The sequence below is a fragment of the Chrysemys picta genome, chromosome 12 (genome assembly GCF_011386835.1).
Source record: "Chrysemys picta bellii isolate R12L10 chromosome 12, ASM1138683v2, whole genome shotgun sequence".
Taxonomy (NCBI): domain Eukaryota; kingdom Metazoa; phylum Chordata; order Testudines; family Emydidae; genus Chrysemys; species Chrysemys picta.
This window is the reverse complement of record NC_088802.1, coordinates 11836415-11852720: the sequence shown is the minus strand read 5'-3', so window position 1 is coordinate 11852720 and position 16306 is coordinate 11836415. Positions and strand designations below refer to the sequence as shown.

The window sequence follows — 16306 nt, the reverse complement described above, 5'->3', positions numbered from 1 at the left end:
TTAATAAGTCAGTGAAATCTAAATTTTTTTCAATAGTACCTTCAATTGAAATTAATGCCAGTCCTGACATACGATTTTGAGACATGGTGAACCTCAAATAATTTTTTAGTAATTTCAGTTATGAGAAACTGCGCTCACCAGAAGCCACTGATACTGGTAATGTTAAAAGAATGTGTAATGCTACAGCAGTGTTTGGAGTGAAAAAATCATTTCTTGCTATGAATTCTAATACTTTTAGAGGAGAAGTTTTAGGACTTATTAGCTCAGATAAAGCTATTAATTCATCATACAATTCTACTGCATCAATGTCAGTAGCGTTATCAGTACTGAGCGCTAAATGTAGGTCTTGGCACTGCTTCATGAGGTCTTCTTTAGAAAACTGATTTTTAATATTTCCAATATTGTATAAAAATTCAAAAGTTTCACAATGACCATGCAACTGACAAAATCTTTCTTCAGTGGAAGTTATAGCTACATCCAAAATACAATAGAAACATTCAAATTTAAACCATTCGTTTGGATCGAGAATAGGATCATCATGAGCCTCATAACAAAACTGTCTTGTTTTTTTCCGAGGACGAATGAATTGTTGAGTTGCAAACGTTGGTTCAAAATCATGATCCTCTGCTATTGTTGTTGCTTCTTTGACAGTTTTTCAAATCCTTCATCTGAACGGTATTTTTTTAAATATTCCAGCATTTTATTCAAAATCGTCTTTACCTCAGATATGTCTATGGTTATGTTCTGCATAACTTTGCTGGTCAAATTAATTTGATTTCGAATATTGTGCTAAATAACCGTGTAACATGAAAATTGAAACTGCATCATTTTCTGAGCCAATGTTTCAGCTTCATGTCAAAATGAAGGATCATACGACAAGTCCTGGCTTATTTCGAATAATGCATCGTAAATCTCTCCTGATGAATATCGGAATGGTCTAATAGCTTCTATCCTGCTTTCCCATCTAGTTTGACTCAGAGGTTTAGGTGTGAGTTTTTGTTCAAGATGCTTCTTCAAGACTGCCCAACGGTGTGTGGAAGCACTAAAAAAGTTGTAAATTGCTTGCACTGTGGTAAAATATGAAATGCATCTTTAGATGATTTGGCATCATCACTGACAACCAGATTGAGCGAATGCACATGGCAAGGAATGAAAAAAGCTCGATTGTTTAAATTCAATATTCTTTGCTGTACACCTGCATGTCGTCCTCGCATGTTTGAGCCTTTATCGTACCCTTGGTCGCCCATATTTTCTAAAGGTATTCCATAGTGTTCCAATCTTTGTAGAATTACATCTGTGAGGGCTTTCCCAGTAGTTTCGTTCACTGGTATAAATTCTAGAAAGTGTTCACAAATTTTCACTTCTGCATTTTCATCAATTTTCAGAAATCGTTTACTATTGACATTTGCTCGGTTTTGCTCAATTCTTGAGTACTATCAACTATAATTGAGTAATATTTGGCATGTTTCAAATTTGATAAAATTTCATTACGCACTCCATTAGAAATTAATTCTTTTATCTCATTTGTTTATTTTTACCCAAATAATGGGTGTGAATCTCTCCATCTTTCACTCTTTGTACATGCTCAGCCATAACATTATCAAATTTTGACAATAATTCAACTAATTTAAATAAATTTCCATTGTTATTCTCATATAAAATATCCGAGGATCCACGGAATGCGAGGCACTGTTCGGCTAGGAAATTAATGATTGCCAGTAAACGTTCCAACACCACTTGCCAACGTAGAATTTCTGAATTTAGTTGACGTTGCTGTACCGAATCGATTGTTGTACCAGTACGTAATCTGTTTGACAGCTCAATCCAATTTGTCAATGAGCGTAAATGATTTTTTGATGTTTCATGTTCTTTCAAATGCTGAAGCAAATTTCACCAGTCATTAAAACCTGCAGTTGCCAGAAGAATGTCCGAGTTACAGAACAGTTTGCAGCAAAAATAAAAAACTACATCTTTGGTCTTGAATACACTAACCACGATCTATTAATTTGTTCCCCATTTTTCATTTTTTCTTCATACTGGATGGCATAAATTGACGATTCGACTGATTAAATGGATATTCAAATGTAGGATCTAGTTTTGAAGGACCTTTTTTCACAATAAGAATTCCCATTGTATCAGTAATTATTGTCGGCCATATACTTGGATCCGATCCTATGTCAGTCTCTCCACCTTCCAATAATTGTTCTTCAGTTTTAGATTTGTATAACAGTTCTTCATTGCTGGACTCTTCAGCTGAAGTAGTAAATCTTTGGATGGATTGTGATTGTTCGTCTTTATCAGTTAGCGAAGATAATCTTTGGTCAGATTGTTGTTCATCTTTATCAGTTGATAAAGGTAATCTTTGGTTCGATCGGTCTTCATCAGTTGATGAATAATCACCTTCAATGCATTGCTCAGAGCTTTCTCCTTCATTGTCAACTTTTTTAAAATACTTTTTTGAAGTACGAGATAGCTTTTCTGATCTTTTTTGCCATTTCTCCCGGCATTTTAGCCCTATAACCACTGGCACCGACACGAAACGGAAATTAGCGTGAATGGCGCCGATAGGGCAGCACACTACACACACGTAATCGTGATTTGAGTGACTGTGTCACAACGTGACATGATATATTTCACGTCACACTCCTATTGCACTACTGTACTTGCCGTAGGTAAGGCGCTAGTCATTGGGGTGTGAAAGCTCCCCATGAGCTCGAATACACACTGGACCCAGCCCTGCTGGCGTTTTCCCAGCGCTGAGGCCACCCAGCTGGGAGCCTGAGGGGCATGCAATGGAGAGAGCTCTGGGGCTGGAGGAGCCAAGGAAGAGGTGCTGGGCTTGCTGGACAGATGCTGCCCCTCTCTGCCAGGTCACTCTCCCCCTGCAGGAGGAGAGGCAGAAGGAGACTCCAGGCACTGGAGTGCTGTGAGGGGCTGGGGAGGGAGGCAGCATCCTCTGGGGCTCCAGCAGGCAGAAGCTCCCCAGGGGTCCCGGGGACCCTCCTGCCTGGCCCGACTCTTACCTTGCTGCAGATCTGGCCCGAGGTGGATTCATCTCCGGTCACCGCGGCTCCCAGGGCCAGGGGTTGGGGCTGCTGTTGGATCCTAGCCCTGCTCATCCTTGGTCTTTGCCTTGGCCCCGGCATGTGCTGTGCTCAGCCCAGGTTGCCACTCTGCTCCCCTCTCTCCACCCCTGCCAGGAGGTGGAGCAGAGGGGAGGAGGAGGAGGAGGCAGAGGTGGGGACAAGCCGAGGAGGAGCGGACCGCCAGGGTGCCATGTTCCTCCGTCGCCTGCAGCCGGAGCAGGGTTGCGCTACTGGCTCCCACTGCTCTCCTGCTGTCAGCGGGCACCCCGCAGGCGGAGCTCATAGCGCGGCCCTGCCCCGGCTGCAGAGGATTGGCCGCTCCATGGCTTGCAGGGGCGGGGACGAACTGAGGAGGAGATGTCTGTCCACTGCAGCCGGGGCAGGGCCGCACTACCGGCTCCCGCTTCGGGGGGTGACCGCTGCCTGCGGGACAGCAGCGGGGACACGTTCCCCACTTAGTCAGCTCCCTGCCTCACCGCACCCTGCAGCAGAACAGGCTGGTTACCACCTCCCGGGGCGGTCAGGATCCAGTCCAGGACGCTGCTTGAGGTGGGGCCCCAGCGTTTTGCTGCCCCATACATTTTGCCACCCTAGGCACCTGCTTGTTTAGCTGGTGCCTAGAGCTGCCCCTGGTGGTGGGGGAGGCATTGGGTTATTGCCCTGGGGGAGCTGCTGGAGGAGGGAGGAGATTTACCTGCTCACAAACAATTTTAACAATTCTAAAGCTTCAACTTTTGGAATATCAGTGTCTAGTGTCATTAAATACACCTCTACCCCGATATAACGCTATCCTTGGGAGCCAAAAAATCTTACCGCGTTATAGGTGAAACCGTGTTATATTGAACTTGCTTCGATCCACTGGAGTGCGCAGCCCCGTCCCCCCGGAGCACTGCTTTACCGCATTATATCCAAATTATAGCCGGTGGCGTTATATCGAGGTAGCGGTGCAGTTCTGGTCTGACCAAAATATTGGCTAATCCCCCATAATTTCTCACAATCGTGAAAATATTAATTGGAATGAAATGCTTAAAACCCAGATTGTTGTGCAACTGTGAAAGTTTAAATCAATAAATATAAAAATTGCTTAAAATAAACATTGTCAAAATTATATATTATAAAAAAAATATTCTGCCAAGCCTGACTATTCCGCCTTAAACACTCAGCTCCTGCAGGCTCATCCTCACAGGAGGATGCCTCAGTGACCCTCCACACCAGCACAGGTGCTGATTGCAGGCAAGGAGCTCCTTTGGGTTTTAATTACAAGCTAATTTCACTGAAAGTTTCCTGTCACAGGTGTGACTGTACATTTTTTCATTAAAGCCTCCAGGGGTGAAATTGGTTGGGTCCTTCCTGCTCAGCGAACAACAGGAGTCAGTTTCAGGAAAGGAAACACCCCCTTGCTGCTGCAGGCGGGGCATAGTGTGAATTCAGGAAATTGAAACTAACCCTGTTCCACTGCCCAGAGGGAGCCATGGCTGCAGAGATCCCCGTGGAAAGTCTCCAGGAGGAAGCTACATGTCCCGTCTGTCTGGAGTATTTCACAGAACCTGTCACTCTGGAGTGTGGGCACAATTTCTGCCGAGCCTGCATCAGCCAGTGCTGGGAGGGATCCGATACAGCTGCTTCCTGCCCTCAGTGCAGAGAAACTGTGCAACAGAGAAATCTCAGGCCCAACAGGCAGCTGGCAAATGTCCTAGAAATCGCCAAGCGGCTGAGTTTACAAGCAGCAAAGGGAGCAGGAGGGGACGGGGTGTGTGGGGAACACCAGGAGGCTCTGAAACTGTTCTGTGAAGAGGATCAAACCCCCATCTGTGTGGTGTGCGACAGATCCCGGGCTCACCGCACTCACATGGTGGTTCCCATAGAGGAGGCTGCCCAGGAGTACAAGGTAAGGAATTGTTGTCAAATGTAATCGGTTAACTTTTGGGTTTTAATTACAGGCTAATTTCACTAAAAGTTGCCTGTCACGGGTGTGACTGATCACTCAGCTCTGTAAAGTCTTCATTGTAAGGGAGATGCTGTAAGAAAATTAATGATCTGGCAGTGTGGCAACAGAGGCAAAATATCAAATCTTGAAAGCAGGATCTACACCCCCCCAGAAGCCCCGCTCACTCCATACCCCCCTTCCATTGCTTGCTCTCCCCCACACTCTCTCACTTTCACCAGACTGGGGCAGGAGGTTGGGATTCAGGTGGGGGTGTGGGCTCTGGGCTGGGGCCGAGGGGTTTGCAGTCTGGGAGGGGGCTCTGGGCTGAGCCTGGGGCGGGGGGTTGGGGTGCAAGAGGGGGCTACGGGCTGGGGCAGAGGGTTGGGGTGCAGAAAATGGTACTGGAGCTGACCGGTGCAAGTTTGACCTGTTCTGTTGTGTACGTGGGCAAGGACCAGCCAAAGTGGTTCCATTAGTCCCACCAGGCAGCCTTTTGAAATCTCCCAGAATGCACTGCTTCTTGGATCTTTACCAGGGAATGGAACCGTGGGGCATCTGCCCAGGGGGCATTGCCATGGAAGGGTTTAGGACAACACTGGTGCAAACCCCAACCCGTTCTTTATACAAATCTGCATCATATCTAATTAGGGTGGTCACTGAGGCATCCCCAGAACATCGGACATGCCCATGCCTGCCTGCATGGGCTCGTCCTCACCAGTATCAGTCACCCTGTGTGGCCCAACCACTGCTTTTTTCAGTGTGCCACCCACCTGCATCATTCTGTATGAAGGTGCCACCCCCACCGGTGTCCTCCTGCATCCTCAGTCGCCTCCTCTCCCTTTTGCAGCAGACAAAGCCACGTCCAGTGCTGGGTCCCTACCGGACAGGGACAGTGCTCCACAACACTGGGACTGCGCAGCTTCAAACCAGATGTATGGCCTCCCGGCATCTCGTGGGGTTTGCCCCTGTGCTTAGACCAGCTAAGCCCAACCAGTGCAGTCCCTGGGGCTTCAGGGCTGAAATCCCAGCCCATATTGAAACCCTGGTGGCTTCTGGGATTTGTATCACTTTGTTTGTTAAACCTCCTACAAAACAGGGTTATTGATTCACCCCCATGTGACTTTGGTGCCCTGTTAGGCTCTGTACCACTAATCAGTTCACAAATACCGCTTGCTTATAATTGAGATCTCTAATTACTAAAAACACTGAACCGGAATTGGTAATGAGTCTGAATGTGACACACTCCCAGTCTCCATTAATGAGGTTTCATCTCCTTGGTGGTCCTGATATCACAAAGTGATTAGAACCACAGTCATCTTGGGTTTTGGGTGGAAAAACACCCACTTCCAAGGACCTCTCAACTATCCAGATGAAACCTCCCATATCATTTCTGTTTCTTTAGGAAAGAATCCAGGCCCATTTGAAGACTCTGAGGGAAGAGAGAGAAAAGCTGCTGGGATTGAAAGCGACTGCAGAGGGGAAGAGCCGGGAGTATCTGGTAGGTGCCTGTTGTTATGAACCAGAAGGGACTGGCAGTGGGAGGTCTGTTTGCAGGCAGACTCCTGTGCGGGCCTTGGTGAACATAGTTATATGTGTGTTTCTCCACTGGATTGCTGAGTTTGATTCATGTGTAGACAAGCCCTAGGCTTCCCTTTCAATTGGTGAGTTTAGCCCTTGTGGCTTGCTCAAAAATCCTCTCCAAGTGAACTGAATGTCCCCGTGAAGTGCTCTCCACTGTGTCTAGACATTCTGTGCATTTTTAAAATGTTTGTTTCTTTTAACTCCCCTGGTGTCTCTGTCAGTGTAGTGCTGAGTCCTGCCTCCTGCTGAATTTCCACAAACCATAAAGAACAATATGCTGACCATGACCGACAGAGAAACATCCCTTTCAGAGGGATATAGGGGCCAAAGGGGAAGGTGTGAGAGAATCCCCTGCCTACTACGCACAGGTAGAATGAAATGTCAGAAATCTTAGTATTTTCAAAGAAAATCAGCCTCCTGCACACTCAGCTCTTCATGAAAGGACCCCGGGCTCCATCTACGTCCCTGACCAGCCATTGCCCTATTTTCATACAGAAACAAACACAAACCGAGAGGCAGAAGATTGTGACTGAATTTCAGCAACTGCAGCAGTTCCTGGAGGAACAAGAGCGACTCCTGCTGGCCCAGCTGGAGAAGCTGGATGAGGAGATTGTGAGGATCCAGAATGAAAATGTCAGTAAACTCTCCGAGCAGGTTTCCCGTCTCAGTGAGCTGATCAGTGAGCTGGAGGGGAAGTGTCAGAAGCCAGTGAGTGAATTTCTGCAGGTGAGACTGAATGAAAAACATTAGCACTGGAGCATAGTAGCTGGGGCAGGGCCTTTCTCCCCCATATTTCCTAAATCCCTTCCCTGGCACCCCCTGTTTGTGTCAGATGGGACTGAGATTCTTTTCTCTTTCTCTCCTCTAGGATGTCAGAAGCACCTTGAGCAGGTACGTGGCTCTCTCCCTCCCCCTCACACTTCACAACGCTGGGAAAGAGCTTGGTGGTGATGTTAGCACTGCATCTCCCCAGGGCTCTACAGCAAAATGTGTGGGGAAGGTCACATATTGGATATAAATCTCTCTATCAACTTCATCCTCAGGTCCTCACACTTGCACAGAAGGCTCTGGAATTCTCCGTTCAGTGGGAAAGACTGACCTCAAGTATTTCCTAGAGATGTCACATCCCTGGGGGGACAGGCTGACTCAGGATTGTGGGGATGGAATATGGGCCTGTCACTGCTGGAGCCCTGGTCACCATTCAGCCCAGGCCAGCAGCCTGAAGGCTGTTTGGAACCTGTGTGGAATGAGCTGGGGAGAGGGGAGTTGGTGTCTCAGTCTAGTTCGTAGTAGTCAGATTTCTATAGCACTTCACCCAGGAACTTCCTGTCCCTCAGAGCAATGGTCCTTTGAGGGGGACATTTCATGGCCATGGCCTGTGTTGCACCTGTTCTGAGGCTGGGAGAAGTTGAGGAATTCTAACTCCAGGCCCATTAGAGCAGAAACTCACTAGCCAGAATTTATAATGAGTCACTAAATGAAATACAATCACGTGAAATTGTTTCTCTCTAGGTGTGAGAAGAGGAAGTTTGAGCAGCCAGAGGAGATTTCTCCTGAACTGGAAGAGCAAGTCAGCGATTTCTCCCAGAAAACTATTGTGCTATCGGAGACTCTGAGGAAGGTAAAAGGTACCTAAAATAGATCTAGGAATGGTAATTGGGATGAGCCGCTGAGACTGTGGGAAGAGAATGTTGTTGGTCAATTGGGTCACACTTAGATGATGCTTCTATTTAATTGTTGGGTGAGAATGCCCTGCACTTGGGGTCCAAGACAATCAGATGGATTAAGTCAAACCTTTATTTCTACCAAAAGCCTGCCTTGCCATTACAATTACTGTAAAGTAAGAAATGTCTCAAAGACTTTAAGGCCAGAAGCGACTATCACACTCATCCAGTCTGACCTTCTGTACATTGCAGGCCACAGAATCTCGCCCACCCACTCCTGCAATTGACCCCTAACCTCTGGCCGAGTTCCTGAAGTCCTCAAATCATGATTGAAAGACTTCAAGTGTAACAGGTTGAGCACTCACCGGTGCAGGACCTCCTGCTGGTCATCCTGGGAATTAGCTCTTCAGCTCCGAAGCACCCCCTGCTGGCTAGTGTCTCTCCTACCTCAGGCCCCCTTGTACTTCCTGGACCCCGATGCCTCTTACTTTGAGGTTCTGCCCACAGCAGTACCCCCACACTCTGGGTCTCCCCTCCCGGGGAACCCCAACCCTGTATACCCACCTTGCCTCAGTAGCTACTGCCAGTCATCATCTAGCCCCATTTCTCTGGGGCAGCCTGCAGTCCACAATGTCCACTCATCATTGGCAAAGGCGTTGGACCTGCTGCCTTTCTATCCCAGCTGTCTCCCTGCAGCCCTAGTACCATCCCTGGCCCTTTGCAAGGCCTCAGATGTGGACTTGCCAGGCCAGAGCTCCCCAGCTCTGCCTGCCCTTCCCCAGCACTGCTCTGTCTGAGGTACCCTGTGCTCCCAGGGACAGCTGTGGCCTTCTTGGGAGTGGACCCCGCTGTGGCTGCCTCCCCAATTAGCCGACCTCAGCTGCTTTTCACCTTTTAACTCCTTTTATCCCAGGTACAGGGTAACTGCCCCGCTACACAAGTTACAGAGAATCCACTATTGACACTAGTTTAAATCTGTCACTGACCCATGCCCCACGCTGCAGAGGAAGGCCGAAAAAAACCCAAAGGCTCTCTGTCCATCTGACGGGGGGGAAATTCCTTCCCCACCCCAAATATGGTGGTCAGTTGAATACGGAGCATTTTGGCAACACGCAACAGCGAGACACGTGGCAAAGAACTCTCTATATCTCAGAGCCCTCCCCGTCTACTGCCCCATCACCAGCCATGGGGCACATTTCTCACAGGCAGATCCAGCGCATCACTGAGCTCTGGTCCCGTTTGCAGCTAGTCTGGGCCAAATGGGCTGCAGGGAAGGGGAAAGCCCCTCCCCCACGGTGAGGGATCCCTCCAGCCCAGGCGCCTCTTGTGCCTCCTCCACAGCTGCAGGCACAAGGCGTGTTCCTGAGAGGGCTGGGAATGGGGTGGGGGGGGTGAGGGCGGGTGGAAGAGGGAGGGGGGGTGGACGATGGACAGAGGGACGTGGGCAGTGTAAAACTGGGCCTCTGACGCTCTGCACACTGGGCAAGACACACAGGGGACATTGTCATAGGGATGTAACTCTGGCTGGCTTCAGAACTTCCTCAGCCTGTGCCAAGGTCTGCACCGGCCCCTGCAGCCACTGAACAGCAGAGTCACAAATGGCCCCTCCCCTCTCCCCTTTAGCCGGTACAGGGGTGAATCTGGCCCATTGAGCCAACCTTCCCCCGCCTCAATTTCCACATTTATAAAATGGTTTTATTATTATTTCTATTTCTGCCTATGGAGGACAAGGCCCCGTCGTGCTGCTCTCTGTAGAGACGCTGAGTAAACAAACCCAACAGCTCACAATTAGACCAGGATTTCACAAACTCTCAACATCCCGTTAGTGTCAAAGGGACCAAAGTGGGTAAAGTTACTTTTATGCCAAAGTGTTTGTATGATCTGGATCTAGGTTACGACCAAAGGCAGTAAGTAAACAAGACAAACCAACCAGAGTCTGAAAGGTAGAAGGGGATGATGAGGGAAAAGTAAATCTTTCTTACAAAGTGTCTGTCCTGGGATGGTTGTGAGGCTGCAAGGATGCTGGCTGTAGTGCTGGGAGATGTACAAATCAGAGAGGAAAGAGACGGTTTTAGATCTCTTTATATTAAATAAATGAGTGTGTTTCTGTGCCTCTGTCATAATTATAAAACAGTTTCAGAGTGGGGACGCTGTTATAAATATGAAAGTCTGAAATCTCACCTCTCTTCTCCGTTTTCCCTCCAGACACTCTGCTGTCTGAATTGAAGAGAAAAATCATTTTTCTTTCAATTGAAGGGGGTGAATCATTTGGAGCACACAAACAGGGTGAGTTTGTGGGTGAAAATGTCTTTAAATTATGAGAAAATTCCAGAGAAAACATCTTCATGAGATCGTAGCTAAAGTTACCAACCAAACTGACAGCGACCATGACACTCATAGTCCTAAAATAACACATTAAATGGTAAGGAGATCCAAGGGCCGATGTGCCCCTCCCCTCCCCCCCACACACACTTTCAAAAGTGGGATGACTAGGACACTTTTCAACATGGGCATAGTTTGGGGGGAGAGGGCCATGTTGCCCCATAAACTGCAAGTCTTGGGCAGATGTGGAGCATCGCAGGTAGTATCTGTGCTCTTCGGGCAGGGAAGCTGAGCAGCTTCTCTCTGTGTAGTGCAGCCTGTGCCCGTGGCACCAACCTCTCCCTGGTGCTGGCCTCCCTCAGTGGCTCCACCCCTGCTCCACTTTCCCTGAGGCCCTGCCCCCTGGCCAGGTCAGAAGCCAGAACCGGGACACCACCCAGGGAGCCCAGACTGCACTAGGGAGCCCTGGCGCACCTCAGGGAGCGGGGACATGGGCCGGGAGCTGCTCTCAGAACCCCAGACTTATGTCCAGGGCAAGTGGAGTGTCAGGGGGTCTTCATAGCGGGCAAGTCTCCCATCCTGGCCAGGGGGCAGGGCCTCGCTCAGGGCCACGGTGGGGGCGGGGCCACACAAACAGTCCTGACACCACCCTTAGTGCTCAGTTCATGCCCATTCTGATGAACAGAAACACTCTTAACTGATCAGAGGGGTAGCCGTGTTAGTCTGAATCTGTAAAAAGCAACAGAGAGTCCTGTGGCACCTTTAAGACTAACAGAAGTGGGCATTCAACCACGAAAGCTTATGCTCCGATACTTCTGTTAGTCTTAAAGGTGCCACAGGACCCTCTGTTACTCTTAACTGAGTTGCACCCGACCAGAGCTCTGTGCCACATCCCTCTGCTTCACGCGGTGCAGGGGGTCTCCCCTTCACTCTTCTCCAACATCCTGCGTTTCCTTTGGGCAGGGCTGGACTCTTCCATTGGAGCTGCCCACTGCTTCCTGGATTGGGGAGATGCTCTTCCTGTGATGCCGGCAGCTCCTCCCTTCTCTCTGGGCTGGGGATGGGGCTACCCCACCCAATGCAACCTCCCGCTCTCTGGTCTTAAGCAGCTCTTCCCCAATGCTGCACCTTCCTCTCTGTTCCCTGGCCTGGGAGTGGAGGCTGCATTAGGGGATGGAGCTTCCCTCGGGAGCGGGGCGGTTAAAGCTGGTATATGCATGCTTCTTCTGTTCCCTCCTCGATAAAAGCTTCTAGCACCTTCTCGGCTGTGTCTCTGCCACTATCAATGGGGCAGCACCAGGAGCAGGATCTGGGAGCTGCTGAAGCCTCTGTGATAAATGAAGCAAAGAGTCCTGTGGCACATTATAGACTAACACGTATTGGAGTGTGAGCTTTTGTGGGTGAATACCCACTTCTTCGGATGCATGTGGGTATTCACCCACGAAAGCTCATGCTCCAATACATCTGTTGGTCTATAAGATGCCACAGGACTCTTTGCTGCTTTTACAGATCCAGACTAACACGGCTACCCCTTTGATACTGTGATAAATGAGAAACTAATGAAGTGGGACCCATTACAAAGACTGAGGAGCTGCAGTGACATCTCTGCTCAGTATACCAGAGGCAGCTCCCTGGGATCCAGGCCTGTCCCAGCCAGAACAGGGCTGCTGGGGAGTGTGAGAAATCGTCCCAGCCTCCCCCGGGGCCGAGCTCTTCCCCTAACGCTCTGATTCTCTTTCTTCCCAGTGAATGTGACTCTGGATAAAGACACGGCTCATCCCAAACTCGTCCTGTCTGAGGATCGGAAAAGTGTGAGATGTGGAGACACACGGCAGCGACTGCCCAACAACCCTGAGAGATTTGACTCTTGGGCCTGTGTGCTGGGCTGTGAGGGATTCACCTCAGGGAGACATTGCTGGGAGGTAGAGGTGGGGGGTGGGCGATATTGGGCTGTGGGGGTGGCCAGAGAGTCTGTGGGGAGTAAGGGATGGATCAGCCGCAGCCCTGAGGGGGGGATCTGGGCTGTGGGGTGGGGGGATCGGTTCCAGGCTCTAACCTCCCCTGAAACCCCCCTGCCCCTGAGCCGGGTCCCCAGCAGGATCCGGGTTTGTCTGGACTGTGACCAGGGGCAGGTGACATTTATCGATGCTGGTGACGAGGCCCCGATCTTCACTTTCCCGCCGGGCTCCGTCCCTGGGGAGAGAATCCGACCCTGGTTCTGGGTGTGGCTGGGATCCCGGCTCAGACTCTGTCCCTGAGACACACAGCAGAGAGGGGAACAGGAAATCAGCCTCTCTAGCCTCATGGACCCCAGTCTCTATGATCTTGGAGGTCTCCTATCAACCGAGCCCCTGGCTCCTCATCTCTATGATCCCTGGAAGTTCCTCCCTCTCCCTCTCTTCTGCCCCAGGGATGGGAGGGGGAAGGAGAAGGGAGAACAACCCCTGGGGCTGTAGGAGGGGCAGAGGGTCCCTGAGGGGCAGAGATGGGGGCTGGGCAGGGGAAGAACTAATAGCTGGGCAGGGGACAGGCAGAGGTGTGGGTGGCGAGGAGACCGTATGAATCAGTCAGGTTTGGGAAGGTGGTGGCGAAGCAACAGCAGCAACAGCGTTTTGTACAGATCTGAAACAACAAGGAGTAATTGTGGCACCTTAGAGACTAACAAATGTATTTGGGCATAAGCTTTCATGGGCTAAAGCTCACTTCATCAGATGCGTCGAATGGAACATATATTTCGACCTTCAAAGTCTGTTACTGAGTGTCCAGGGAGGTTGAAGTGTTCTCCGACTGGTTTTTAATGCTATAATTCTTGATGTCAGATTTGTGCCCATTAATTCTTTTGCGTAGAGACTGTCCGGTTTGTACAGTGTACATGGCAGAGGGGCATTGCTGGCACATGATGGCATATATCACATTGGTAGATGTGCAGGTGAATGAGCCCCTGATGGAGTAGCTGATGTGGATAGGTCCTATGATGGTGTCCCTTGAATAGATATGTGGACAGAGTTGGCAATGGGGTTTGTTGCAGGGATGGGTTCCTGGGTTAGTGTTTTTGTCATGTGATGTGTGCTTGCTGGTGAGTATTTGCTTCAGGTTGGGGGGGCTGTCTGTAAGCGAGGACTGGCCTGTCTCCCAAGGTCTGTGAGAGTGAGGGATCATCCTTCAGGATAGGCTGTAGATCTTTGAAGATGCACTGGAGAGGTTTTAATTGGGGGCTGAAAGTGACAGCTAGTGGCTGTAGACTGCATTTGCTCCACTCCCTCAGACAAAGACAAACACCCGTTGCCAACTCCGTCCACATATCTATTCAAGGGACACCATCATAGGATCTAACCACATCATCCACTCCATCAGGGGCTAATTCACCTGCATACCTACGATGTACATTGGCCAAACCAGACAGTCTCTAAGCAAAAGTGGCAATTTTTCAACAAAAAACTTCAAAAACAGATTCCAATGAGAAACTGCAGAACTGGAATTAATTTGCAAACTGGACATCATCAAATTAGGCCTCAGTAAAGACTGGGAATGGATGGCTCACTACAAGAACTAAAAAACTAATTTCCCCATGCTAATTTGCCCGTACTGTGACTCACACCTTCTTGTTAACTGTTTGAAATGAGCCACCCTCATTACCACAACAAAAGTGATTTTTCATCCTGTTGATAAAAGCCCACTTTAATTGATTTGTCTCAGCCTCCCACTGGGTAAGACAACTCCCATCTTTTCATGTAATGTTATATATATATATATATATCTTCCTACTGTATTTTCCACGCCAAATATCTGATGAAGTGGTTTTACCCCACGAAAATTTTTTTGGGCATAAGCTGTTAGTGTCTAAGTTGCCACAAAGACTCCTTGTTGTTTTTGCTGATACAGACTAACACGGCTGCCACTCTGAAACCTTGTACAGATCTGTGTCCTTCGATCTCATTGGGGTCTCCCAGCCCGGGATCAGCAAGAGGGGAAGGGATAAAATCAGGGAAAGAAGAGAGCAGCTAAGGGGGATGATCTGTGACAGGGAGGAGAGACACAGGGAAATAAACAGGGATGGAAAGTGAGGGCTAGAACAATAATGAATAGAAAAGGACATTATGGAAGGAAAGGGGACATGAGCGGGAAGGAGAGATTCATTACATGTTACTGAAAGTGAGACACTAACTCATGAATTCCTGAGATTGATTCCAAGGCATTGGTGCTATTGTAGTGCCATAAAGAAAATTGTTCTCAGTAGCTGAGGAATCTCCTTCCCATACGCTGCGGTTATTAAAGCTCCTTCTCTGCTCCTTTCACTTTCCTGCTTTCCACCTACTTACTGTAAATAAAACATTACAAATAATTCTTCTTGTTTCTTCCACTTTAATGTTCCAGCTGCAGTTGTTGTGGGCAGTGTCATGAGATTTGCTTCCCAACTTGGTTATGTCCCCCCATCCCCACAGGGAATACCGTGCCCAGGAGGAGAGTTTGGGTTTTACTGTGATGTGTCACAATCCAGCCTTTACTCTTTGAACTGTACACAGCCATGTCAATCAGGAATTGCTCAGCTGTGCTCTGTGGAGAGGTGACTGGTTGCACAGGGGGCAAGCCATGAAGGGACTCGGGTGTTGCAATGCTGAGCATCACAGTGAGTATTTTTTAGACAGCAAGAAAATAACAGGAACAGCAGCACTGTGACCCTCAGAGCTGAGTCAGGGGCGTAAAGTCCCTAGACAATGCATGGGCATCACAGGCACCTTATAGTGCGATTCAGAAAAAACAGCTCATTAGGCAGGGAGCCATCTAAGCTAGACAAGGGGAGATGCTGACAAGGGGAGGGCTGTCCTGAGCCCTTCCCCCCTCACAGACAGGTGCCTAAATCAGGGCTGCAGAGGCACATCTATCTCTGCTTAGGAACCCACAGATGGGAACCCAGCACCTGGCGTTTCTTGCTGGACTGAGGTAGGCACCTGCCTCGCTCCACACAAAATGTGTGTGTGGGGGAGGAGGAGGTTTTTGTGATGTCACCCACCTTATAACTTTTACCCGCTCTGTGGTTAGAGCACTCAGCTGGCATGTGGGACAGCCAAGTTCAGTCCTCCCATCACACTGTCTAGAGTAGCTCACGAATGTGAGTACCAACCTCAGGGCAAACAGTTACAAACCAAGGCACAAACCCCATGCAGGTTGTGAGTTCTGTATTTAGATTTCACGACCAGGTATCAAATGTGAACCCCTGGATCAGTATAACAGCCTGAACGTGGTGTCACAGGCCGCCCCCTTGAGTACTCCTGTCTATCTGGCTGTTTTTCTGCCTCCTCCCCTGCTGCATCTCCCTGCCCCTCCTGGTGGGGCTGCCACATTCCCAGCAGCAGAGTCGGGGAAGCTTCTGCACACAGTTTCTACGGTTAAAGCCACCAGCTGCTCTATCCCAGCCAAAGAGAACTGTGGAAGATGTGGAACAGGACACAGCCTCTCCCCAGACCAGGAAAAACCATGAATAGAAACCTTCCCACTCCAAGGCAAAGGGAGCAGGAGGTGGGAGCACTTATGGGAGAGCCTCTCCCTCATCCAGAGACAGGAAAGAGCCCCCCTCAGCCCAAGGCAAAGGGTTGTCTCTGAATTTAATATTTCACACATGTAGAAATAGTCACGAGAACCCACTGGGTCAGAGTTAAGGGTGTTTGGATGCTGGGAACTGAGAAGGTTTCTGTCAGGGCCGGCTCTAGGCACCAGCAAAGCAAGCG

At 49.2% G+C, this 16306-nt stretch overlaps 1 protein-coding gene across 1 annotated transcript; it reads left to right on the top strand.

Moving 5' to 3' along the window:
• Positions 1-4505: 4505 nt before the first annotated feature.
• On the top strand, positions 4506-14922 carry LOC135974980 (zinc finger protein RFP-like). Its single transcript, XM_065564696.1, has 7 exons — positions 4506-4974; positions 6416-6511; positions 7090-7320; positions 7463-7485; positions 8107-8222; positions 10464-10544; positions 12327-14922. Exons 1-7 carry the CDS (start codon positions 4558-4560, stop codon positions 12836-12838), a joined length of 1476 nt encoding a protein of 491 aa, XP_065420768.1. The 5' UTR covers positions 4506-4557; the 3' UTR covers positions 12839-14922.
• Positions 14923-16306: the final 1384 nt, after the last annotated feature.